Source organism: Ursus arctos, unplaced genomic scaffold (genome assembly GCF_023065955.2).
Source record: "Ursus arctos isolate Adak ecotype North America unplaced genomic scaffold, UrsArc2.0 scaffold_22, whole genome shotgun sequence".
Taxonomy (NCBI): domain Eukaryota; kingdom Metazoa; phylum Chordata; class Mammalia; order Carnivora; family Ursidae; genus Ursus; species Ursus arctos.
This window is the reverse complement of record NW_026622897.1, coordinates 38440-62574: the sequence shown is the minus strand read 5'-3', so window position 1 is coordinate 62574 and position 24135 is coordinate 38440. Positions and strand designations below refer to the sequence as shown.

Below are 24135 nucleotides of genomic sequence, written 5' to 3'. Positions count from 1 at the left end.
CACTGTGCAGAGAGCCTGACATGGGGCTCGACATGGGCCTTGATCCCAGGACCCTGAGGTCATGACCTGAGCCAAAGGCAGAGGCTTGACCCACTGAGCCCCCCTGGCGCCCCAGTGGTGTGCTTTTTTAAAAAAAAGGATTTGAACATCTGGGCCCAATGGGATCTTTATATCACTCTTTCAAGATGGAAAAAACAATATGAGTCTTTGTGCAAAGTATTGATGAATCATTTTATAATATTAAATTTCAGAAATTTTTCTATGCTTTTGAAGAAAGCCCATCAGTCATAAAGGAAGAGTTTGATAGATTGGACTCTTCACGTTTGTATAATTTGGAGCCTCCTGCGCCTTGCTCGATGCCCGTCGACTAGATGTGTTACGGTAGTTCTTATCTCTAACAGTGTTTTCGTCGGGGACCCAGAACAAAACAGTAGAACACGAGAAGGGAGTTGATGAACTTTTCTCTGATCCAATGTGTCGCTTCCCTGCTAGTTTGTGGCGCACCCGAACTGTCAGCAGCAGCTTCTGTCCATCTGGTACGAGAACCTGTCCGGTCTACGGCAGCAGACGATGGCGGTGAAGTTTCTGGTGGTCCTTGCGGTGGCCGTCGGATTGCCCTTCCTGGCTCTCATCTACTGGTTTGCTCCCTGCAGCAAGGTATGTCTGGAAGTGTGCGCCGTCTCCCAGAGGTCTGTCCAGCTGCAAAATTCTGTCTCCCCAGTGAAAATTTCATGGAAGTCTCAGCTGGGCTGAAATAATAGTGTTGTTTTTAACATTATAAAAATAACATCTATTTGCTATAGGAAATAGAGGGGAAAAATGGATAATACCACCACTGCTGAGTTGAGAAAGAAGACCGAGTTACTGTTCCGTGTATTTCCTTTCCATCCCCTCCGTGTCTATTCATATATTTCTATACATTTTAATGAGGTCATAGTATGCGTTGAGCAGATATTTCAAATACAACCCTAAAAGATAAATTTTTTTTTTGTCTTTTTCTCCTCCTCTGGCAAAGTTTGAGATGGAAGTGCTTTTTCTTGTATTTATTTTGGCTAAATGACCAGATAAATCTTATTTTAAGTAAAGAAGAATCGTGTAAACACTGATGTGACGCTTGTGTCAGTGAGGAGTATTTATTTTAGGAGCAGCGTACAGTACCGGGACAGCAAAATCCGTCTCCCAGACCTTGGTGGAAATCATGTGTTCAGATGGACCCGCCTTTCCCGAGTGTGACAGATCGGTCTGGAGTACGGTTGACCGGTCGTGCCGGGAGCAGGCACAGGATTCAGTCAGCAATCCTATTCTTCGTGTTTGTGAAGCCACGCTTCTGGAATGTCTGTCTCAGCTCTGAGAGTCAGACTGCACTAACCCTGCAGCTGTGTGGCTAGGATGTGTGCGGACCGTCCACGTGCCACCTAGAAACGCCGTTCGCACCCTCGCTGTTCTTCACACGGGCATGCTCGTTTTCCACACCTGTGGCAGGTGGACGCAGACGCCTGTGTCCCATGACCAACGTGCTGTCTTCTCGTTACTTGGTTACGAATTTGATGCGTTGGCTCGAAGGGACCTTTCTAAGTGGGTCCTGGCGACAGAATGCCTTCCGGGGCAATGGTGGGAGCTGCCGGAAATGGAGTGTTTTCCCCTCGGGTGGAATCTGTCATCATGGGTCTTCTTCCTTAAAACATATAAGGCCCTCAAATTGAGCTTTTATAAGTAAAACATAAATGATGAAAAGAGTGAGATTTACTAGAATGAGAAATTAGTAGCATAGATCTTCTAGAGAGTTGTAATTTTTCTTTTCTTCCCTTTGTCACAGGGATGGCAGATTTCACTTTGAAACAGAAATTCTGAATTGTCCTTTCTGCCGCACGGGCCACACCTGTGTATGTGGTGTTCTCTTCGTCCCTTACCCTCCCGAGTGTCCAGAGATTGAAGCCGACTGAGTGAGCGGGGACGGGGTGTCCTGAATCACCCTCGCTCCCTGATTACTCTGTGATCAGTTCAATGGTAGTAACTTTCCAAACAGAATGATTGTCCTTCCCCACATCCAGTGAGTTCAGACTCATGCCTCCAGAAGGCTGGGTGTCCTGACAAGACACTATTTGTGGCAGTCCTTAGAGTTTCTTAGATTTCGACTGAATCCTCATGAAGCGGATTTCCTTTACTATTTCTTCTTCTCTGGCCATGTTTCTTTGCTGGAGTCTCTTTTCCATCCTCATTTATGAACCCTGAGGCAAATAATCAAATTAAAAGGACACTACCAAGATTTTTTTTTTTAATCTAAAATCTATTTTACTGCCTGTTATTTAGCCTTTGGAGTATGATGATAAAATCGGTTTTCACAGTTTTTTCCCTTAGCAGTGAACATAAATATCATTTACAGGTTATGGGGGAATATTGCTTAAGCTATATTAATGCTTTTATTTAAAACACTATTTTAAATACTAGGGGCACCTGGGTGGCTGAGTCGGTTAAGCATCCAACTCTGGATTTCAGCTCAGGTCATGATCTCAGGGTCGTGAGTTCAAGCCCTGCACCGAGCTCCATGCTGGGTGGGGAGCCTACTTAAAAAAAATTCTACTTTAAATACTGAACAGTTTCCAACACATCCATGAGAGCTAAGCCAGACCAGATCGCAACTTGTGCACCTTACAGAGCCCCTGTATCTGTATAAAGTTGGTTTTCTTGCTTCAAGTCTCCTTTCTTCTTGCAGAAGTTTTTTCTTTACTTGTTTTCTTTTTCCACCATAACCCAAATATGTTTTATGATCATTACCATAAAAATAGGTCGAGTGGTGACTTCAAATCATTTTAGCTTAAGCTAGCTTCAACCTTTTTTAGAAAATGTTTTATCAATTAACATATAATGTATTGGTTTCAGAGATAGTTTAGTGATTCATCAGTTGCATACAATACCCAGTGCTCATCACAACACTTGCCCTCCTTAATACCCATCCCCCGTTACCCCATCCCCCACCCACCTCCCCTCCAGCAACCCTCAGTCTGTTTCCTGTAGTTTAGAGTCTCTCATGGTTTGCCTCCCTCTCTGTTTTCATCTTATTTTATTTTTCCATCTCTTCCCCTATGTTCATGTTTTATTTCTTAAATTCCACATATGAGTGAGATCACGTGGTATTGGTGTTTCTCTGACTGACTTGTCTTGCTTCAATGGAATATTACTCAGCCATCAGAAAGAATGAAATCTTGCCATTTGCAATGATGTGGATGGAACTAGAGGGCATTATGCTGAGTGAAATACGTCAGTCAGAGATCGCTTCAACCTTTTCTGTTCCTATTGGTATTGGCAGTTAGCTATTTAGTCATCAATAAATACTTGAAAAAAGTATAATACATAATATCCAAAGCCAAGTGTTTCTTTCAACACTTACCCTCAAATATTTGTCGGGTGCATTAATTATTCACCTTATTCAATTAGTAAGTCCCCTTTTTACAGGTTTTTTATTTTTAGAAATTTGTTTACAGTCTATATATATAGATGACAAATTTTACTGAAACGGGTAATGAAGTCCACTGAATGGTACCAAAATCTCCCTTAGTTTACAGAGAAACAACTCTCAATGATTTGTAATAAGAAATAGAGGATATGGGGGGGCGCCTGGGTGGCACAGCTGTTGGGCGTCTGCCTTCGGTTCAGGGCGTTATGGGATCGAGCCCCACATCAGGCTCTTCCGCTATGAGCCTGCTTCTTCCTCTCCCACTCCCCCTGCTTGTGTTCCCTCGCTCGCTGTCTCTCTCTCTGTCAAATAAATAAATAAAATCTTAAAAAAAAAAAAAAAAAGAAATAGAGGATATGGGGGCACCTGGGTCGTGCACCAGATCTGAAGGCTCGTGAGATCGAGCGCCGTGTGGGGCTCTGACCCCCTCACCCCTGCTCGTGCTCACTCACACGCTCCTGCTCTCTCTTGTGCTCTTTCTCTCAAATAAATAAATAAAATCTTTTTTAAAAAAAGAGAGAAGGGACTAAACTGTATGATTTATTTCAGCTTTAACTTTTATGATTTTGAGAAACACAGACAAGTAAGGTTTGTAGGAACAGAGAATATTGATTTCAATACAGCTTTTAGCTTTTTTCAATATGAGAAGAACCTTCTTTTGTCCTCGAAGAATCGCCACATCTCTGTACTTTAGTGAAAAATATGCAGTTGTTTGCAAACCAAACAGAAGCGCTGACTGTGAAACAAGAATGCCTGCTTTCCGCTCCACCACTTGGGAGCTGAGTGACGTTTAGGCCAGTTTCCAGATCTCCCTTCCTCACATTCGTCAATGTCTACACGGGCATTTCAGCGGCACCTGCCCTCAGACGTTGTCATGGTGACACGAGTGAACAGAGTAAAGCCCTGAAATCATTCCTGGCACAGGCAAGTGCTGGCTAGGTGTTGGTGCTACTAATTCACACACTTTTCTGTTGTAACACATCCAGTTGAAAATCGTTCAAAGAATGAGCCCTCTCCGCAGAAGGACTGCATGTGCATACTGAGTCGTTCAGCATTTCGGGGGATGCAGAGCCCTTGAGACTCATCCGGACGCACACCGCCCGTCTGCCCGCTGAGGATTCGTGCATCTCGCACGGAAACTCATCCTGCACTCACAGGAGCTTTGACCACCTCCGTATGTCACGTGAAGAGTTTGACTTGCACATCATTTAGGACTTTACTCATTGCCACTCAGCTCATGAGGGAGTGAACCTGGAGCCCCAAGTTAGCAGGTTGGGCTTTCAACCCAGCGTCGTTCCAGGACAGCGTTCCGAGTACCTCATGGGAGCTGCCTGCTGTCCAGGTCTCGGTGTTTATGCTTCTGCTCTGGTCAGCAGAACACCTGCACGGCGTCACGAGCGCTGGGGTCACTGACAGACGCCTGCGAGGACGGCAGGCAGGCCAGACACCGACCAGTGCAAAGTCGACTCGGCTCCAGACCTTCACTTCTGCTTCTTCAACACTTCATACCCGCTTCATTAGTTTGCTGTTAACAAAAAATGATGATCCTGTGCTCTGCCTTTTGTCTTAAAATATTATTTTGTCAGTGTTATATTTTAAGAACTTAAGAATCATTGAACAGAAAAGTGAACTGATTGAATTATAAATCCAGAATATCAGCATATGCAGATGAGGGATATGACCAACATCTTCAGACAGCATAAAGAGTTATTATTCTTCTATCAGTTACCTAAATATACATAATGACCTTGGGAGAACATTGGAATACAGCGATATTTGTGCTTGTGTATATGCGTGTGTGTTTTGCAAAGTGTACGAAACGAAGTTAAGATTTTCTTTCGGGGTGTTTCGTGGCAGATGGGAAAGATCATGCGCGGACCGTTCATGAAGTTCGTGGCTCATGCCGCCTCCTTTACCATCTTTCTGGGACTGCTAGTCATGAACGCAGCTGACAGATTCGAGGGCACCAAACTCCTTCCCAATGAAACCAGCACAGATAATGCAAAGCAGCTGTTCAGGATGAAGACGTCCTGCTTCTCGTGGATGGAGATGCTCATTATATCCTGGGTAATAGGTAAACACCGGTATTCTGTCATCATGTGTGTGCGTGTGCGGCCTCACAGCTGGACCGGCCGAGGCTGACCCTTCGCACGTCAGGTGCACGGACGTGTCCAGCGTGATGCGGTGCACCCAGCACCCACCGGGGTCTTCTGTGTGCTGTTGAAGTGTGGTGATCTTGGGTCCAGCACCAGGTGCACAGCCTTCTCACACACCACGTGCTTCTTAAGTTCCCAAGAAAAACCCAGATGAGGACAGTAGGATGGTGTTAGATCTGGCCAGTGAGGAAGTAATGCTATTCGTATTTTGGGATGTCAGATTAAAAACATGTTGCGATTTAGTAGGAAGTGAGCTAATAGTCACTCGCATTTACTGAACAGCTACTCTGCACTGAACTGTTCAAAGCACTGTACGTGCCTTAGATCACACGGTCTCTGTGCCTCGGTTCAGTCCGTAACGTCAGTCCGTAGCGTCACACTAACATCTGTTTTACAGTGTTTGCTTTAGATCCCAAGTAAGTGAGGCCCAGAGAAAGCCGAATCACTGCACTGTCTTGAGAAGCAGTCGTACACGCGGCTTGTTGTCAAATATAATGCAAAGGAGACAGGTATTTCAATCGGATGTTTATGAACAAATAACTTCAGTGGTTAGGCGGTGCCTTTGTTAGGTAAGGAGGGTACCCAGGTGAATGAGGCAGAGCCCTTGCAGGGAAGGGAGTTAAGTGTGGGGGTCAGGTCAATATGTAAGTCAATAACGGACACCCCATGACAAATGTTATAATTGAGACATTATTAGGATAATATGAACATACACAGATTGGGCATCTAAGTCTGAATGAGGTGGGATGTAGAAAGGGCAGAGAAGGCCTCCCCGGGCAGTACCTTCCATCTAAGACTTTGGAGATAAGGCAGTGTTCACGGACTGAGTGTTTGGGGGGTAAGGACACCACAAGGCTTGGAACCGTTGCACGGGAAGCTGTGGAGCTAGGACGGCCCCTAGCACACCTGAAATGTCAGGCCAGGGGCCCCGCTGGAGGGCAGGTGCGTGTCAGGAGCCCCCCCCCCCCCCCCCCCCGCTGGAGCGCAGGTGTGTGTCAGGAGAGGGGCCCTGCTGGAGCGCAGGTCCGGGTCAGGTAGTGGGCCCCGCTGGAGCGCAGGTGCGGGTCAGGTGGGGGCCCCTGCTGGAGCGCAGGTGCGTGTCAGGAGGGCACCCCCCCCCCCCGCTGGAGCGCAGCAGGTCAGGTGCCCCCCCCCCCCCCCCCCGCTGGAGCGCAGGTGCGGGTCAGGAGGGGGGCCCCACTGGAGCACAGGTGCGGGTCAGGTGGTGGGCCCCGCTGGAGCGCAGGTGCGGGTCAGGAGGGGGGCCCCGCTGGAGCGCAGGTGCCCTGGAAGGCAGGGGTGGCGAGATGGCTAACGGTGGGTGGTGGGTTCCAGCATTGGCGACGCGGTGCCACCACATCTTAGCAAGGTCACGGCAGCTGAGAGGTGAGAGTGAGTCCGAGCCTGAGAGAAGGCTGCGGCCTCCCCCACCCCAGTCGGGTGAAGGCAGGGACTCAGGCCTTGAGGAAGCAGGAGGAGTGCACTCTTCACACAGAGGGAGCGGTATGGACTCCACCTGGGATCGCTGGGTGGTGGCTATGCTTCTCTGGGGGGAGGGGGACGGAGGGATGGAGGGACGGAGGGACGGTCCTGCTTGGCACTGGCAGCATGAAAAGGTCTGGGTTGTGGTTGGCTTTGAGCGCCCGTGGGATTTTCAGGTGAAGATGTCCACTAAATACTAGAACGCCCGCTCGCAGGAGAAATAGGGATGGGGGCTTAGCAGGTGTGCTGCATCACCTTAGAGAGAGAAGGAGAGCTTGATCTGTCCCTATTTCTTTTCTAATTTAAGTGACATTTACCAGATACCATAGAACTATGAGAAATAAATTACATTTCACTGAGCGTTTGATGTAAAATAAGAATGGTCATTTGGACCTGGCCTTTGTCTCCTTAAACTACCCGCCCACATGCTGGGTTTTGTGCGTGTGTCAGTATATATAAAGTACGTAGCACCGTGCTTGGCACATAGGGTGTGTGTCTAATACATTTCAGATAATTATGATTATTATTAAACTTTTCTTTAAGAGTTCATGCTACTTTTAGGGGCGCCTGGATGGCTCAGTCGGTTAAGTGTCCAGCTCAGGTGTTTTTTTATTTTTTTAAGATTTTATTTATTTGAGAGAGAGAGAGAGCGCATGAGCGGGCACAACTGGGGGAGGGGCAGTCTCCTGAGCAGGGAGTCAGCATACCTTACCAGCCCGGTGCCCCTGGACGTCTTTTAAGTGCACTTACATGTACAGAATCAGCGGATTAAAGATTGTGGCTTGATGGGGTGCCCGAGTGGCTCAGTCGGTGAAGCACCAATGCTTGCCATCAGCTCAGGTCTCGATCTCAGGGTCATGAGTTCAGGCCCCGAGTCGGGCTCCACACTGGGCGTAGAGACCACTTAAGAAATAAAAAAATAAAGATTGTTGTTTGGGCACTCTTAATCTTTGTCGGATTGCCTTCCGGTGACCCACCGCTATGGCTGGACTGAGATCTGTGGGGACGTGGGCATTAGGGGTGGGTGGGTGGGGTGTGGCCAGATTTTGACGGGTTTCGAATGTGAGGCTGAGACCTTTCAAACTTGTTTTACTGAAGCGCTAAGGCCAGAATGAAATTGAATTGGATCTGTTTTAACCCCTTTCCGATGCAGGCATGATATGGGCCGAATGTAAAGAAATTTGGACGGAGGGCCCCAAGGAGTACTTGTTTGAGTTGTGGAATATGCTTGATTTTGGCATGTTAGCGATCTTTGCGGCATCGTTCATCGCAAGATTCATGGCATTTTGGCACGCTTCCAAAGCCCAGCGCATCGTTGATGCGAATGATACTCTGAAGGACTTGGCCAAAGTCACACTGGGAGACAATGTGAGATATTACAACTTGGGTGAGTCTGTGGTGCGCAATGTCAGTTAATAAAAATGCAGTTTTCCGATAAAAGAGAGTCAGTCGGAGCTCGGTTACGACTCAGTTCTCACAGAACTGCTGGCTTCTGCAGAAGCTCTGAGCTCCTGCCCTCGGTCTTTCTCCTGGAAACCTCTGAATCACAAGAACCCTGTCCCTTTCTCTCCTGGACCAGTTGGCAAACCGCCATTGAGAACGCCTGCCGTTTGTCTTAGACTGTGTTTCTTTGTGTCTATTACAGACAGCCCATGTCTGAGTATCACTTCCATCTAAGACACTAAACTATGGGGCCGCAGGGATGGTAGAATCCCTGGGGAGCTGCTCATAAGTTGCAGCACTCTTCCCCAAACAGGCTCCGAACTCGATCAGAAAAACAAAGCTGTGAGGCCAGATCCCAGCATCCTGTGCGGACCAAGCTCAGGCTGGACGAGCGGGGTCTGAGTCTGTTAGCCCACGGGCTCAGTACAGTCACCCCCAGAATGAGGCAGAAGTGTCCTTGGGTCTCCAGACAGCAGTGGACAGGGCAGCAGGTGTGAGGTGGTGTGAAATGCCTTCATGGGGGAGCAGACAAGGACTCCCAGGAAAAGGAGGATGGAGCTGAACCCCATATGCTCAGTTATCCACCCTCCCAGGGTAGCAACCAGAACAGGTGTTCCACCCCCAGGAGGAAGGGGAGTCAGGATGGAAACAGATTCAGTGGGTGCTTAGGGGAGGTCCCTCCTTGCAGAACCCCGAGGTGGGATCACTTTTCAATACTTGTTTTAAGTCAGTTAACGAACAGCTCACATTTCTGGGTTTATTGGCTGTGTCTTACAGAGATCTCTGTATTAGTATTTTTTAGTATTTATTTTAATGGTTAGCACATTTTTAATATACAGAATCTTAAAAAGTCACAGTTATCTATTTATGCATTGTACTCATAGACTTACTATAAAACAGGAAACTGCTTTTACTGGTTTCTTGTATCCCTTCCTGATTTCACTTCCCAGCAAATAAGCAAATAGAATCCTATTTTTCCTCTTTCTTACACATTGTTTTGCATTTTTCTTCATAATGGTTTCTTTTTTTTTTTTTTTAAGATTTTATTTATTTGACAGAGAGAGAGAGCCAGCGAGGGAGGGAACACAAGCAGGGGGAATGGGAGAGGAAGAAGCAGGCTACCAGCCGAGGAGCCTGATGCGGGGCTCAAACCCAGAACGCTGGGATCACGCCCTGAGCCATAGGCAGACGCCTAACGACTGCGCCACCCAGGCGCCCCCATAATGGCTTCTTAATTGGGTTTTGATGACCTAATATAATAATGCCAGAAAAATGAAAAAATGAATACTTGCTACATTTTTATGGGAAAAATAGATTTATTTGAGCGATCAATAAAAATTATTTCTAGTAAGTTGAAATAACTGTGAGTATTTTGCAAGCTCCAGGTTACATTATAGTGTAATTATAAGTTCAAGGTTCAGTAATACACACCACCCCTTGTGTAGTGCCGAGCGTGTTCTAAACACCCAGTGTATGTTGGCTTATTGAATTTTCAAGTAGATGAAGAAAGGGAGGAGTGGTAACTCACTTTTAAAGATGCAAAAATAAAAGTAAGAGAATTTAAGCAATCTGCAGCAGCTCACGGACACGCACACGCACGCACAGACACACACACACAGGAATTTCTGCAGATACCAAGTCCCTAGCTTGAGCTCTTAACCATTATGCTATATTTTTATGGAAAATTGCCAGCAAATCAGGAGGGTCATTTTCTTATAATTCAGAAGCTTCAATATGCTCGACGCTTAAAGATCCCATTTCCATCAGATTTGTGTTTCCTAATGTAATTATAATTCCAAAGCAGAAAAGAAGTACCTGAGTCAACAACTTCCAGAAACTCATGATGACTCTGTCTTTGCTCTTTCCTAGCCAGGATCAAGTGGGACCCCTCTGACCCTCAAATCATATCTGAAGGTCTTTATGCAATTGCTGTAGTTCTGAGTTTCTCAAGAATAGCTTATATTTTACCAGCCAACGAAAGCTTCGGGCCCCTGCAGATATCGCTCGGGAGAACAGTGAAGGACATCTTCAAGTTCATGGTCATCTTCATCATGGTGTTCGTGGCCTTCATGATCGGGATGTTCAACCTCTACTCGTACTACATCGGCGCAAAGCAAAACGAAGCTTTCACGACGTACGTGACCGCAGACGCTCGGAGGGTGGAGGTCGCAGGTTAACCAGATGTTAGCATAACAGGGTTCATAGGTGTCCCTGGGGGGGTTGATGTTTCTCTTTAGCAGAACGGGAGGATTTTTAAATGAATTGGAAGAACTCGAAAACGTAGGCACCTTCCTAATACGAAGTTGTAATAGCTGACGTTTCTAGCGCCAGTTCTTGTGGTATCTTACCTCACTCGCGTCACTGTACTGTCTCTGTCCACAAAAAGGAGAGACTGAAGCTCAGAAAAGCTAGTAACTTGCTGAACGTCGCGTAGCTGCTAGCGTATGGAAAAGCTGGGGCGGGAGCCCTGGTCCCGGACTCCAGCCTCTGCGCTCTGACCTGCTCGTCAGACGCCTGGGGCACTAGGAGGACAGCTGCTTTCCTAGCCCAGTTCGAGATCTATCACTGAGAAGATCCAGGTTATCCACAGTGACGAGAGTTTCCACTTAGGTTCACCACGGCCGCAAGTGTGTTTTATAGCGTCTGCTTAGGGTCAATCACTCAAGTGCTAGGTCGTGCGTGTTACAATGAGAAGCGTCGACTGAAGCACAAACTGTTGTTAGCCGTCGTCTTGTCAAGTGCAGTTCATCAGAGAAATGAAACCAGCTCAGTTAAGCTGAGGGGCTTCGCTTTGGTCCATAATTACGCATAAAGCATTGACATTCCTACCCAAGACTCGACATTGATTTTGGTAATAGCGTCATTGTCCTATGCTCCTTAAGACACACACTATTATTACCTATTTATCAGACATAAGTAGAAGTATAGATAAGCAGGAGACCTAATAGGACTCTAACAAATTGTATTATTTTTATTAAATAATACATTTAACACTTCCATTGCCAAGGCTATGCATTGCTTGAATGTTGCTGTCTGTGGCGAGGAAGTTATGTTGATAGCATTTGTTAAGTGCTTACACGTTGAGCTGAGTGCTTCACCCTACAACCATCCGGGAGATGGAAGTTATTGTACCCATTGTACAGAAAACAGGTTCAGAGAAGTAAAGAATTTTCTCATGAATATCCAGTAATTGGCAAAGTCACTAAATCAACTCAATTTTATTATGGGATTATTGTCATTTATACACTGTACTATCTCCTTTCTCTCTTTATTTTTCCCCAGAGTGGAGGAGAGCTTTAAGACACTGTTCTGGGCTATCTTTGGACTTTCTGAAGTGAAGTCAGTGGTCATCAACTATAATCACAAATTCATTGAAAACATCGGTTATGTTCTTTATGGAGTCTATAATGTCACAATGGTCATTGTTTTGCTAAATATGCTAATTGCAATGATCAACAGTTCCTTCCAGGAAATTGAGGTATAATTTCTGTACATTTGTATGCTCTGTGACTCCATGTTTTAATGTATTCCAGGCACCAACTCAGCAGTGGTGGGGAACATACAGGGTCCTTTTCCTCGTTTGTTCTTTGCCTGTTTTATATACTTGTCTGGCCGGTAATCTAGAAAATGTTAACTCTTCGCTTGGAGAAATGTTGTCTGATTCATTATTAAAAAAAAAAAACAAAAAACCTTAGAAATACTATGTCACCTTGAATTTATATTTTATTTAAAAAAAATTATTGCTTGCAAATACCAGTAGTCTCCAAATCTTGTTTGTAGTGATGTACAAAATTGACCCTTTCCTGAATTTAGAATGATAGAGTAAGTTTTTGTTCCAGAAATGTTGGTCAAATTTATGATCTCCTGCAGAACAAAAGAGTGAATAATTTTTCATGGTTTTTTTTTTAGAATGTAGAAAAATAGATTTATATCTTTCAGGATATTTATAAACATAAGCACATTTTGAGATCCGTCATTCTGTAAGCCTGGTAAAATTTCAGACAGATTTTGGAAAGAGTGTCTGAGCAGAACTTTAACGTTTAAAACAAATCTTGGCCTGGTCTTCGGGGACCGAGAGTGTTTGCAGGCATCTGGCTACAAGTTGCTGGAAGAATCCGGGTAGTTCTGTTTACGCCTCTTTGCTGAACTGTCCTGTGTATTCTTATAGGATGACGCTGATGTGGAATGGAAATTCGCAAGGGCCAAACTTTGGTTTTCCTACTTTGAGGAGGGAAGAACTCTACCTGTTCCCTTCAACCTGGTGCCAAGTCCAAAGTCCCTGTTTTATCTCTTACTGAGACTTAAAAAGTGGATTTCTGAGATGTTCCAGGGCCGTAAGAAAGGTTTCCAGGAGGATGCAGAGATGAACAAGGTAATTCAACTTGATAATTTAAAATTATATTTTTAAACACTATTCTCATTAAAACCACCGTACTACAACGTGGTCCATGATGACATGTCCAGTCATTCCCAAAACAGCATGGTCCTTTGGCTTGTGTCTGTTTAACAGGAGCTCACTGGACATTTCCTATTTAAAAGAATACAGGAAAAAATCACGAAATGTTAAGTATAATGATGTATTATCTGTAGTGGACGCCATGTTTGCCGTGGCCTCGTGCTCCCAGCCCACCTTCCATTCACACAGCATGGTCAAGCATCAGTAGCCGATTCTGATTTGGGGGAATTTCACAGACTCTTAACTTCTACACTGAAAACTTCAGAAATCAATTACTCGCATGTAATATGGGAGACTAGGCTTGGCATTAAGTAGTTTAAGAAAGAAAGATCGAAGGGTATTAACCGGAGAGAGTTATCCTGTGCGGCACTGCGATCTCGAGAAGCCATAAAAGACATAGAGCATGTAGTTGAATGGGTACTATGTTCAGAAGTGTTTCGGGCACAGGTGGGATGTTGTGTAGAACTGTGGGGGGGGGCAGTCCTCTACACCCAGGAGGACCACTGAGAGATAGATTCATTCAGAGAAGGGCCGGCATGGGGACAGGTGTGGCTAAGGTGTCATATGATGGGGAATGGAAGGAACTGGCTGTTGCTTCCAGAGAAGGAGGATTGAAGGGGAACAAGGTAAATATATTTAGAACTCCCAATTTTGACTAGGATGTATACTTGCCTTTTTTGTCTCTTCAAAAACAGGAAGAGAGGCAATGGGCAAAAGTTGCATGTAGTTCAATTTTAGATCTGTGTAAAAACAAACTTATCATAACAAGATCTATCTAACAGAGTGAGCTCTCTTGTGAAGTAGTGAGTTCCCCATCATGGCAAGCAATCAATAAATGCTGGATGACCAATATTAGGAGTTTTGAGAAGGCCTTCCTACAGTGAGTGGACAGTTGAGCCAAATGGTTGTAAAAGTTTCTTGCAATTCTAAGATCACTGAGAGAAAAGAGAACCATTCTAATTTCTGCTCTGTTTTGCCACTCACCACTTGGGATTCTCAAGTAAATACTAAGCTCTCTGAGCTTTACTTTCTCCAACTGTACTATGGGAATTTACATCTACATCATAAAGATAAAATGAAATAAATATGTAAAAGGACTTTGAGAATTATAAAGCCTTCTTTAAATGTAGTTATTATTATACTATTTGTGTGAAATCTTTGGAGAAATACACCATTTGCTGGATTCCTCCAGTGTCTAACATCTAGAACTCAGTGAGTTGATGGCAGGAATTTCCCACTTTCCTTTTTTTTTTTTTTTAAAAGATTTTATTTATTTATTTGTCAGAGAGAGAGAGAGAACAGAAGCAGGGGGAGCGGGAGAGGGAGAAGCAGACTCTCCGCTGAGCAGGGAGCCCGATGCAGGACTCCATCCCAGATGCTGAAATTATGACCTGAGCCAAAGGCAGACACTTCACCAACAGAGCCACCCAGGAGCCCCATCTCTCGCTTTACTTTTAAGTGTGTCATTTACAGGTCTAATCAGAACTACAACCTGAGGGGGGCTGGGTGGCTCAGGCAGTTGAGCGTCCAACTCTAGGTTTCAGCTCAGGTTATGATCTCAGGGTCATGAGATCGAGCCCCGGGTCAGGCTCTGTGCTCAGCGGGGAGATTCTTCCCTTCTCCCTCTGCTCCTCCCCCCAATAAATAAATAAATAAATAAATCTTAAAAAAAAAAAAAAAAAAGGAACTGCAACCTGAGAGAACTTAGAACTTATTGTCCAGGTGAAGTTGCTAAGTGCTCACCAATGGGAAGAACCCAGTAAGAACATGTTTCTCTTTCTGAACCTTGCTATAGAATTAGACCAGTTGGCTTTTAAAATATGGACTAAAGAATGAAATTTTTTTAAAATTCTAAATGTAGAATTTTGCAATTGTACTCATTTTACTATCTATTTTTAGTTTTATTTTTTTCTATCTATTTTTAAAAGAGAAATGAAGAAAAGAAATTTGGAATTTTGGGAAGTCATGAAGACCTTTCAAAATTACCACTTGACAAAAAACAGGTAAGATCACATTTGAAAATACAGAGTCGTGCATATGACCAGACTTACGTTTTCAGAGAAAAGGACAAACGTTCAGATGCAATTTCAAGAAACAGGTAATAGACTCATGAAAGAAGTAAACTATTTTAATAAAGCCTCAAAGAATCTGTTATTGAGAGGTGGAAATACTCAGCGTATATATTTACGACAGATCTCAGACGTCTATTTCTGGGTACTTACGGGTAATGAAATACAGGAGTCGTGATGCAAGGAAGGAAGAAGTGAAAGGGTGGAGGAACCCATTAGGGACCGAGGGGGTAGGATGCGGGTCCCCGCGGCAGGGCCGGTGTCCAGGACGCACCTGCAGCGGTCGCGAGTAGCCCGAGCCCTGCCGGTGCATTAGCTCCGCACGTGCAGCGGCCGCATTCCCAGCTGCGGGGGCGTGTGCTTCGGGCTCGGCGCATGCGCACGGTAGGGGCGCAGCCCACGCTTGTCGCCAAGGGGCATGATCCGTGAGGTCACCAGAGAAGGGCAGGGCGTCCGGTAGGACTCGCCGAGGGAGGCTCCGCGAGTCTCCCGGGGTTCGTTGTGGTCCATGCAGGAGACGGCCTCACGCCCCCCAGCGCAGCCGCTTCTCAGGGCCAAGCCGCCGCTGACGGTGCTGGGCTCGAAGTGGGCCGCCGGCCACCCGCGGGGCGCAGACGCGTGAGAGGCCGCTTTGCTTTGTTTTCAAGCCAAGTCCGTCGCCTTCCGCAACAAAACCGGACTGCGAGGAAGTACTGGTGGAGTGTCGATGTCAGTGATCGGGAGACTGGGGTCTCACCCCCTCCGGGCCCCGCAGCATGCTTGCTGTCCGTCCCCGATCCGCACCTGTCAGCTAGGGAGGGCCAAGCTGCGGAGCCGGCCTGCTGGACCGCCAGGGACTCGGTGAGGCTCTGCGCACCGCAGACGTACCTGTGCCGAGCGCGCGGGGCAGGCGTGAGAACTGAGCACTGCGCAAATGCAGGGCAGTCGAAATGCCTGTTCTCCGTTATGATAGCAACTGCGCGATCTCTGAAATCAAATAACTCTCTTTTCTTTGTACTTTCTCCAAAAATGTAGAAAATTAAAATTTATTTTAATCATCTGATAAATGCATTTTATATCCTTTCGTGAAAAAGTTTATTTATTTTAGAGAGAGGGAGAGAGCGAGAGAGAGACACACGCATGTGGGGGGGGTGAGCGGAGAGAGAGGGAGAGAGAATCCAGGCAGGTCCCGTGTTGAGCATGGAGCCCAACACGGGGCTCAATCCCAGGTCCCCGAGGTCAGAAACTGAGCCCAAACCAAGAGTCAGGTGCCCAATCGACTGAGCCACCCCGGCGCCCCGCATTTTATATCTTTTGAAGAAGGGCTGGATCACCTTACACTTTCCAATAGCACCTATTTTAACCCTGGATTAAAGCAAACTCTTTAAGAGCAATACTGAGCCTGTAGTATCTGACCCTAGTCGTGAATCAATAAAATGTCAATTCTAATGTCCACTGAACCGCCCAGAGACCCTTTGGTGTGTTTTTTTGTTGTCCATGGTGGCGATGTGCCGCTCATATCTGCTTTCAAGGCATGTGATCAGCGGACAGCCTCCAGCGCCTCTGGGGCCCCTCAGCTTTCCTGCAGTAGCCACACGCTGGGTCCCAGGCATGACTTGCAGGTGCAGGACCCTTCCTGGGGCCATCTTTGTGCTCAGCTCGCTGTCCACCTGGCCGACTCTCTTAGTCTTCATGCTCTCTGCTCTTTGACGGAGAGCCACGCCTTGGGTTCTGGAAGCTTTTCCTGCCTCCCCTGTTCCTACGCCCCATTGTCTCTCAGAAGCTCGATTCTGGAGACATCTCATACTTCTAACTTGGTCTTGGCAGTTGGTCCCATTCCTAGAGGACGAAAGTAACACAGCTATCTACTTTACTTTCCTGGCAGTGTAAGCTTGTGATGAACCAAAATTGGGGCACATACCTTGTCTTTGCTTGATAAGTTAACTAGATTCCTGGGAGAATGCTTTTTAAAGCAGCCATCTGTATTTCTAATCGTTTTTGCCTATTGCTGCTGAGATGGACTCCCACTGGGACACGCTTGGCCCTGATAGGTGTAAGGCAAACTCTCATGGTTCATTCTTCCTTACCCAATGTGTGTGGCTTTGCTTTCTTTTCCATAAAGTCTCCGTCTAAAACAGTTAGGTTTCCATTTCACTTGGATCTTCTCTGTGACCCCTTGAGGATCAAAGAGGCCGGGCTGCACCAGCAGTGTCTTCGCAGCTCTGCAGACGCTCCGCGGAATCCGTGATCTGAGCCACATGAAAGTGCTGTTGCCCCGCAGCTCTGAAGGTCACTGAGCTGGGGGGGGGGGGGGGGAGTGCTAGCGTTAGCTTTCCAGATACAGTCTGAAAGGGAAGCGTAAAGTCGGTTCTCTGCCATCCTGCATGCCTGTGTAAACTCAGAGTGCAAATTACTTCTCGAATAACGGCTCTCTCCAAACTCCGGGAAAGAGCCCGCCCAACTTGGTTTGAGGGCTGCTCGCGTGCCCAACACAGTAGACCGACGCGGAGCACAGACGTTAGGGCGGCATTTTCTGTCCGCTCGGCACTGGGTTGAGTGAGGTGTGGGGATTATGTTTATTACTTATATATCTAGGAACTGTGTCCTTTAGCTTTTGATTAGGTCAGCAGCCGTCGTGTCAATCTTCTGATGAAATAATTATGTAGCATGGTGGTTCTGGTTCGTCTCCGTCACCCAGGCGGCCTCTCCACGTGATTTCGTGCAAGTTCCCAGTCCTCTTCTCCGGGTCTCTGGCAGTGGGGCTTGGAAGCGCGTATTCTCATAAGGCCCTAGCATGTCCTAACGCTCATCTGGGGTGGGAAGCACAGAACATTTCAGTCCCTGAATGACTGTCATGGACGCGTCCGTAAACATCAATATTCAGCAGAGTATCTCTGGAAAACATCGACTGGATTGAAATGCAACATGGAACAGGCCTGAGTCCTCACAGTGGACGTGAGGTATTTATCCTTCTGTACAACAGGGATGGCTGTTACACTTGTAGGGCGCCGACTGTATACCAAGCTATGAATTCTACACACCTTATCTCTTTAATTTCCTCTGGGAGGGAGGGAATAGTCCCTGAGGATATAGAGCTGAAGTAACTGGCCCAGAGTTTCAGTTCAGACAAATGGCAGTCAGAATTCGAATTCAGATCTACGCAATTGGAGAGCAGGGGCTTGAGAAGCCCCAGCCACGTGGGTGTCTCCTGTCTGTGTCTGCACAGTCTGAGCTCCTTGGCTCGCTCCCAGCCTTCGGCTAAATGCTAACATCAAGCTAATTACTGGGAAATGCGCAGAGGAAGCATGAAGAAGGCAGGAAATGTGGTATCAATGCAGACGATAGGCAGCTCCTTCACAAGGGGAGTGCGTCTGCGAGCTCCTCCTCCCCACTCTTGGTGCATCCTCCCGTCAGGATCCCTGAGGGTGAAAGCCATTCCTGCCGCCTCCTGAAGCCCCACTTCAGCTGCTGACGGCCAGTCTGCATTACTGCGTCCTGCCACCAGGGGGCAATGCTGCTGAGGGAGTTTCTCCTGATTTTACCATTTCTTTCCTAGACTTGTTTGACATGTATCTATTAAATACCTACTATGTATTAGAAACTGATTAGAGTTTGTTGTTATATTTGCATCCAGTTTCATATTTCAGGTTTAGAGAAGAGCTAGTCACATAAAAAGGATCCAAGTGAATTTGTAAGTGTTTAATCATAGACAATTGAACAGTGTCCGCGGTTCCCAGCCAGGGGTGGTCTCGATCGCCCCACTACCAGCGCCTCAGGGTGCCTTCGTAATCCCTGGGGACACTGTGACTGTCGCACCCAGAGAGGGGAGCTGTTACAGGCACCTAGTGGGTAGAGGCCAGGGCTGCTGTTAGACATTGTACACGGCACAGGAAGCCCCCACAATAAGGAACTGCCAGCCCAGAGGGTCAGAAATGTTGGAGTTGAGAAAGTCCGGGCTCTGCCCGTGGAGTGCATGCCCTGGTGGGAGGGGCGCTGTATGTTGTGCCGTGACTGTATGAACACGCGGTAGCTGTAGTTACGGACGCTCACCCCCTACGCTCCGGAACATCCGCGACCATTCGCGTTCTCAGGTGAACGGAACTTCACCTCTTCCAAGCCGTCCAGGGCAGGGCATCTGCCTCGTGCCCTAAACTCGTTCTTCCTGTTTCAGACGTGTCTTTACCATGTAGCCGAGCTGTCACCTGCTTGATGAACCCAGATCGTGCGTGTCTTGTAGAGCAAGGGGTCTAGAAAGCGAGGGAACCTTCAGGGACCCAGAGAAGTGCTTCTGGGCACTCCTTCCTTCATCCAGCAACCGTTGCGTTTTGAGCACCTGCCCTGTGTCGGGCGGCACAGGCTCTGGGGACACTGGGATGAGGTAAACAAAGTCCCCCCTCCTGTTCGAGCCTAGGAGCATGTAGACAAGCCGGTGGAAAAGTAGTTGTCATTGTGAAACATTGTAAGGGTTACAGAAGGCCTCGCTTGCTCAAGGTCTCCTTTTCATGGGGTGGGCAGGAAAAGGCTGTCTGAGGAGCTTAGGTTTGAAGCGAAAACCCAAAGGGTGAGGCAGAGCAAATCAGCCGGCCAGGCAAAGGGTGTTTCAGGAACTGGGAACAGCAAACATTTAAAAATTTAAGCCCTTAAATTAGAAAAGAGTAAACGAGGGGCGCCTGGGTGGCACAGCGGTTAAGCGTCTGCTTTCGGCTCAGGGCGTGATCCTGGCGTTGTGGGATCGAGCCCCACATCAGGCTCCTCTGCTGTGAGCCTGCTTCTTCCTCTCCCACTCCCCCTGCCTGTGTTCCCTCTCTCGCTGGCTGTCTCTATCTCTGTCAAATAAATAATAAAATAAAATCTTTTAAAAAAAAAAGAAAAGAAAAAGAAAAGAGTAAATGAACAAGGGCCTTAGTACAATGTTAAGTACCCCCCAAACGACGATCTCCACAGGCTCGCAGTGTTGTGAGCCGCCTTACCTGGGGACGATTGGCACATCGAATATGAAGGTCCACACATTCATCTTCAAAAAATCCCAAAGAAATGTAACTCTTCACTTTCCTATCTCCATGAGCACCTGTTGGAGGTATTAGTGGCCTCCGAGCAAAGAAAGAATATTCGCAGCCATGAAGCTGCGTGTTCATGAGCAGATGGTAAATACATCAGGGGCATGATGCACAAAGCCTCCCGCTGTCTGGACCGTTTTCCTCTAGGAACCTGTCCTCACCCTGCATGCTTTGTCATAGTCGATGGGGATGAAAGTGACCTTCTAGTCATCCCATGTAATGATGCCCTTACGGCGTAAATCAGGGTGAAAGCCAGGAAGATTGTATCATCATAAAAATAAAGGAATAGCTATATTTTTTAAATAAATTAAATATTAAAGATTACATTACTAAAAATATAGTTGAAGTTTGCGTTCATTTCATGAACTCATAGATCAGTAGAACTTGAAGGAGCACAGGTGTCCCCTGGACCACTCCCTTCATCGTTGGACTGAGTGCAGAAAGTTCCATGTGCCCCTGCTGCTCCGTGGCACCTGGGGCAGAACCTGAGTTCAGTCTTCAGGTTTGTGTCAAGGGCTCTGTCAGAGAACCCACTCTCTTTACTAAATTTGGCCCACGGTATAATTTTGTCCTCATGTTTTTTAAAGTTAATATAAACTAAGAAAATGGATATTTTGCTGACACTTGCAGAGAGGTCGAAAGGAGAGCAAAAATAGCTACGTGGAGAGGTGTGCTGTCTACATACTATTTTGGGATTTGCATATGCATTTTATGGGCCTGAGCAGCCTTACCTTATAACACGGCCGGATCCTAATCGTTTTGCTCTTCACTGGATATCCGGACTCTACAGCACAGTGCCTGCCTGTAGACACACGGGCCGTGGGCCCTTGTTCAAGGCACGCATGTGTGCCCAGCTGTTCTCATTCAGCACGTGGCCATTTAAAGCATCAAAGCATTGAAGTTAAGGATTTAATTCTCAACGAGCTCTACTTAGAGCTACTTAGATGTTATTGGGAAATATAAACCATGGCTGTCTTTGAAGATTGTCTTGGAGTTTCCTGTCCCCTAGAAAACAGTTGTACACCCGAAAACCAGCCAACCAACAAACAAAAAAATTGGAGCTACTGTGTTTTGCTCAGGTTCTCCTACTTATTTCGTTTTAAAACCAGTTTTTCTTTTTAGAAAATGCCATACAGAGTGTCTTTAATCGCTCTCTTAGCGATTAGTAATAGGGTCCCTTATAACCTTTACTACCGTAGCTTTAGATCTGTCTTACTTGCCTGTTAACCAAATAGACTTTTTGAAAAGTACTGCCCAAATGTGATACTATGCAGACCCTAAAATTCAAATACGGTAATTAGTTGTTTCTTGGCACCCTGGTGTTAGTCCGGGACCCCATCACACCCTGCTGGAGGTGTGGACATTGTGGTCATTTATGTGGGCCTGAGGCTCCCTTATCCACGGACTCCTGAGATAGCCAGCATTACTTTCCCAGCGTGTTTGCCTCTTCCTCTGTCCGAGACGAACAGGGGGAAGGGTAAAGCGTGACTCCCAGGGCAGCTCTTGTGAGGTCCATGAGGCTCCTCAGACATCATTAGCCATCCAGGGGCTGAGCTCACCTCAGGCACCTGTGATTTATCTTGGAAGACAGACTGTCAAGCAAATTAAATTAAAATGTACATATGTAACGAACAAATTCCTATATGTAACTAATAAATACCATCACATTATTTAAAAGAAAAAGAAGAATTTCTAATTCTTTTCAAATTACAGCTTGGGCATAGTAAGCAATCAAGTGTAAGGAGCTCAGAAGATTTCCAGTTAAACAGTTTCAATAATCCTCCAAGACAGTATCAGGTAAGCATGATATTTTTTCAAAGAACTAAGGCTAGTTATTTGTAATATTTAAAATCCCAAACTATGTGATTCGTTAAATGAAAATGACCTATTATGTTGTTTTTCTCAATATCAAAATAATGCATGAATACAACACATATATGCCTGTACTTTCTAAGTACTGGAGATATGTAAGTAAATAAAATAGATGACGTTTTGGCATCCCAGAGCTTAGAATCTACATGTTCATTTTAAAGTCTACTCTCACAGAAAACATACAGAAGAGAGTAAAATGTACCTCAGATCCCACCACTGAGATTTAAGGACTACTTTTGGTCATCTTCTGCCAGGTGATTATATGTCTATAATTTTACATATACTTCAATATTATATAAATGAGTTAATACTTAAATAACAATAGTTTTTCACCTCACAAAACATACATTCTTGTTAATTTTAATGGGTGTATAGTATTCTTTTGTGCAAATATATGATAATTTATTAAAATAATTTCCTATTGTTGGACTTTGAAGGATTTTTTTCCTACTGTTATAAGTAATACTAATGGAGCTCCTGGGTGGCTCAGTCGATTAAGCATCTGCCTTTGGCTCAGGTCATGATCTCAGGGTCCTGGGATCAAGCCCCACATCTGGCTCCCTGCTCTGCGGGGAGTCTGCTTCTCCCTCTCCCTCTGTGTACCTCTCTCTCAAATAAATATATATATTTATTTGAGAGCCTGTTACTCTGAAGAGTGTGGAGTAAAGGTAACGTTCTCACCGGAGAAACATTGTTACACTGAAACTAGCCATTCCCGAATTACTAGCAAGATTACATTTCTTGGTAAAGGAGGTCAAAAGACATAAAGGAGTGTGCATTTGCTTAATTTCCAGTTTCCACGTGCAGTACTATCCACACCTTTAACCTCCCCAACTGAAAGGCTGTGTTTTTTTCTCTTATACTTTGCAAATTAAGTACGAGCAACGAACATCAAGGAGTGGATGTTTGCTCTAAACCTATTCTTTTCTCAAGAATTAATATCTGAGTCATTGGCTCTAGTAACGTAAAAATTGCTTTAATAATCTGGTGATAGTACACATTCCCTGCCGATAAATCATCCAAATCTTTGTTAGCCTCACTTCTAACGTCCTTAGGAAGAAAAGACTCAGACACTTACTCCAAAGGAGAGATTTGTCATAAACATAAAATTGAGATGGATTTCTCCTTTCTTGGTCTAGAAAATTATGAAGAGGCTCATTAAAAGATACGTATTGCAAGCCCAGGTAGATAAAGAGAGTGACGAAGTGAACGAAGGTGAGTTGAACGGGGACCAGCCACCCCAGAGCTCAGGGAGGGTGTGGGGCCTGAGACTGAGCTGCAGGAAAGCTGCAGGGAGTGGGATGGGAGGGGGAGCCTGCAGGGGAAGAGAGGACGGGTCCCCGTCATCACTGTTGTTAAGGAGTGTAGGGTAATGGGCTCATTGTCCACAGTTGGGGCAGATGGCATTTGCTACATAAGTAACTCTTGCTTCTGGGGGCGGCTGGGAAGATGGAGGAAGGGGTTGGGAAGAGCAGAAGGCTGTTGCCCCCAACTCCTGCAAACATTTGCCACCAATGCCTCCTTTTTACTTTAGGACATTTGTTACAATTCTTTCTCTATAATCTTTTCATTCACCAGAAGCTTAGCTGAGAAAATAGAAACCTGCCCTGCTAGAAAGTTTTTTCCTTTGAAAGGATTCAGACTGATGTGGTTTTGGAATATCGGTGAGATTCAGTGGGGTGGAGTCCGGAGTTGACGACCAAGAAAGAATTCTTGAGACGTCTTTGGTGCAAAATGGTGGTTTATTAAAGCACAGGGACAGGACCTGTGGGCAGAAAGAGCTGCTGCCCCGGGTTGTGAGGGGTGGCTGATTATATACTGTGGGGTTGGGGGAAGGTAAGGAAGAAGGGAGGTTGAGAAAATACTATGTATGTCGAAGAAGACTCAGGATACTGGAGGCCTTGCTATTGTCAAATTAAGGTGGTTTTTCCCCTCTAGCAAGGCATTAACATGAAGATAGTTGGGAATGTCCTGGAGGAACATCACAGGTCCCACCCAGGAGTGGGGGTGGGGTGGTTGCGGGGTGTCCGCTTATGCTTTGTCCTCAGCCAGCCTGCTGCTCCCTCATCAAAACAACAGATATGTGTGGAATTAGGACTGATTTCATTCTGGTCCAGGACCCCTAGTTTCTCTGCATCTGAATTTACAGTTGACTCCCTATCATTCT

At 46.0% G+C, this 24135-nt stretch overlaps 1 protein-coding gene across 1 annotated transcript in view; it reads left to right on the top strand.

Annotated features, from left to right (window-relative positions):
• The window catches only part of TRPC6 (transient receptor potential cation channel subfamily C member 6), a 108601-nt gene that overhangs the window by 82498 nt on the left and 1968 nt on the right, over window positions 1-24135 (top strand). The window contains exons 4-12 of the mRNA XM_026505909.4: window positions 493-657; window positions 5312-5528; window positions 8246-8479; window positions 10405-10669; window positions 11818-12013; window positions 12704-12907; window positions 14920-14994; window positions 21810-21893; window positions 23108-23183. Coding sequence (XP_026361694.1) covers window positions 493-657; window positions 5312-5528; window positions 8246-8479; window positions 10405-10669; window positions 11818-12013; window positions 12704-12907; window positions 14920-14994; window positions 21810-21893; window positions 23108-23183 — 1516 coding nt within the window. The remainder of the gene's footprint in view (window positions 1-492; window positions 658-5311; window positions 5529-8245; window positions 8480-10404; window positions 10670-11817; window positions 12014-12703; window positions 12908-14919; window positions 14995-21809; window positions 21894-23107; window positions 23184-24135) is intronic.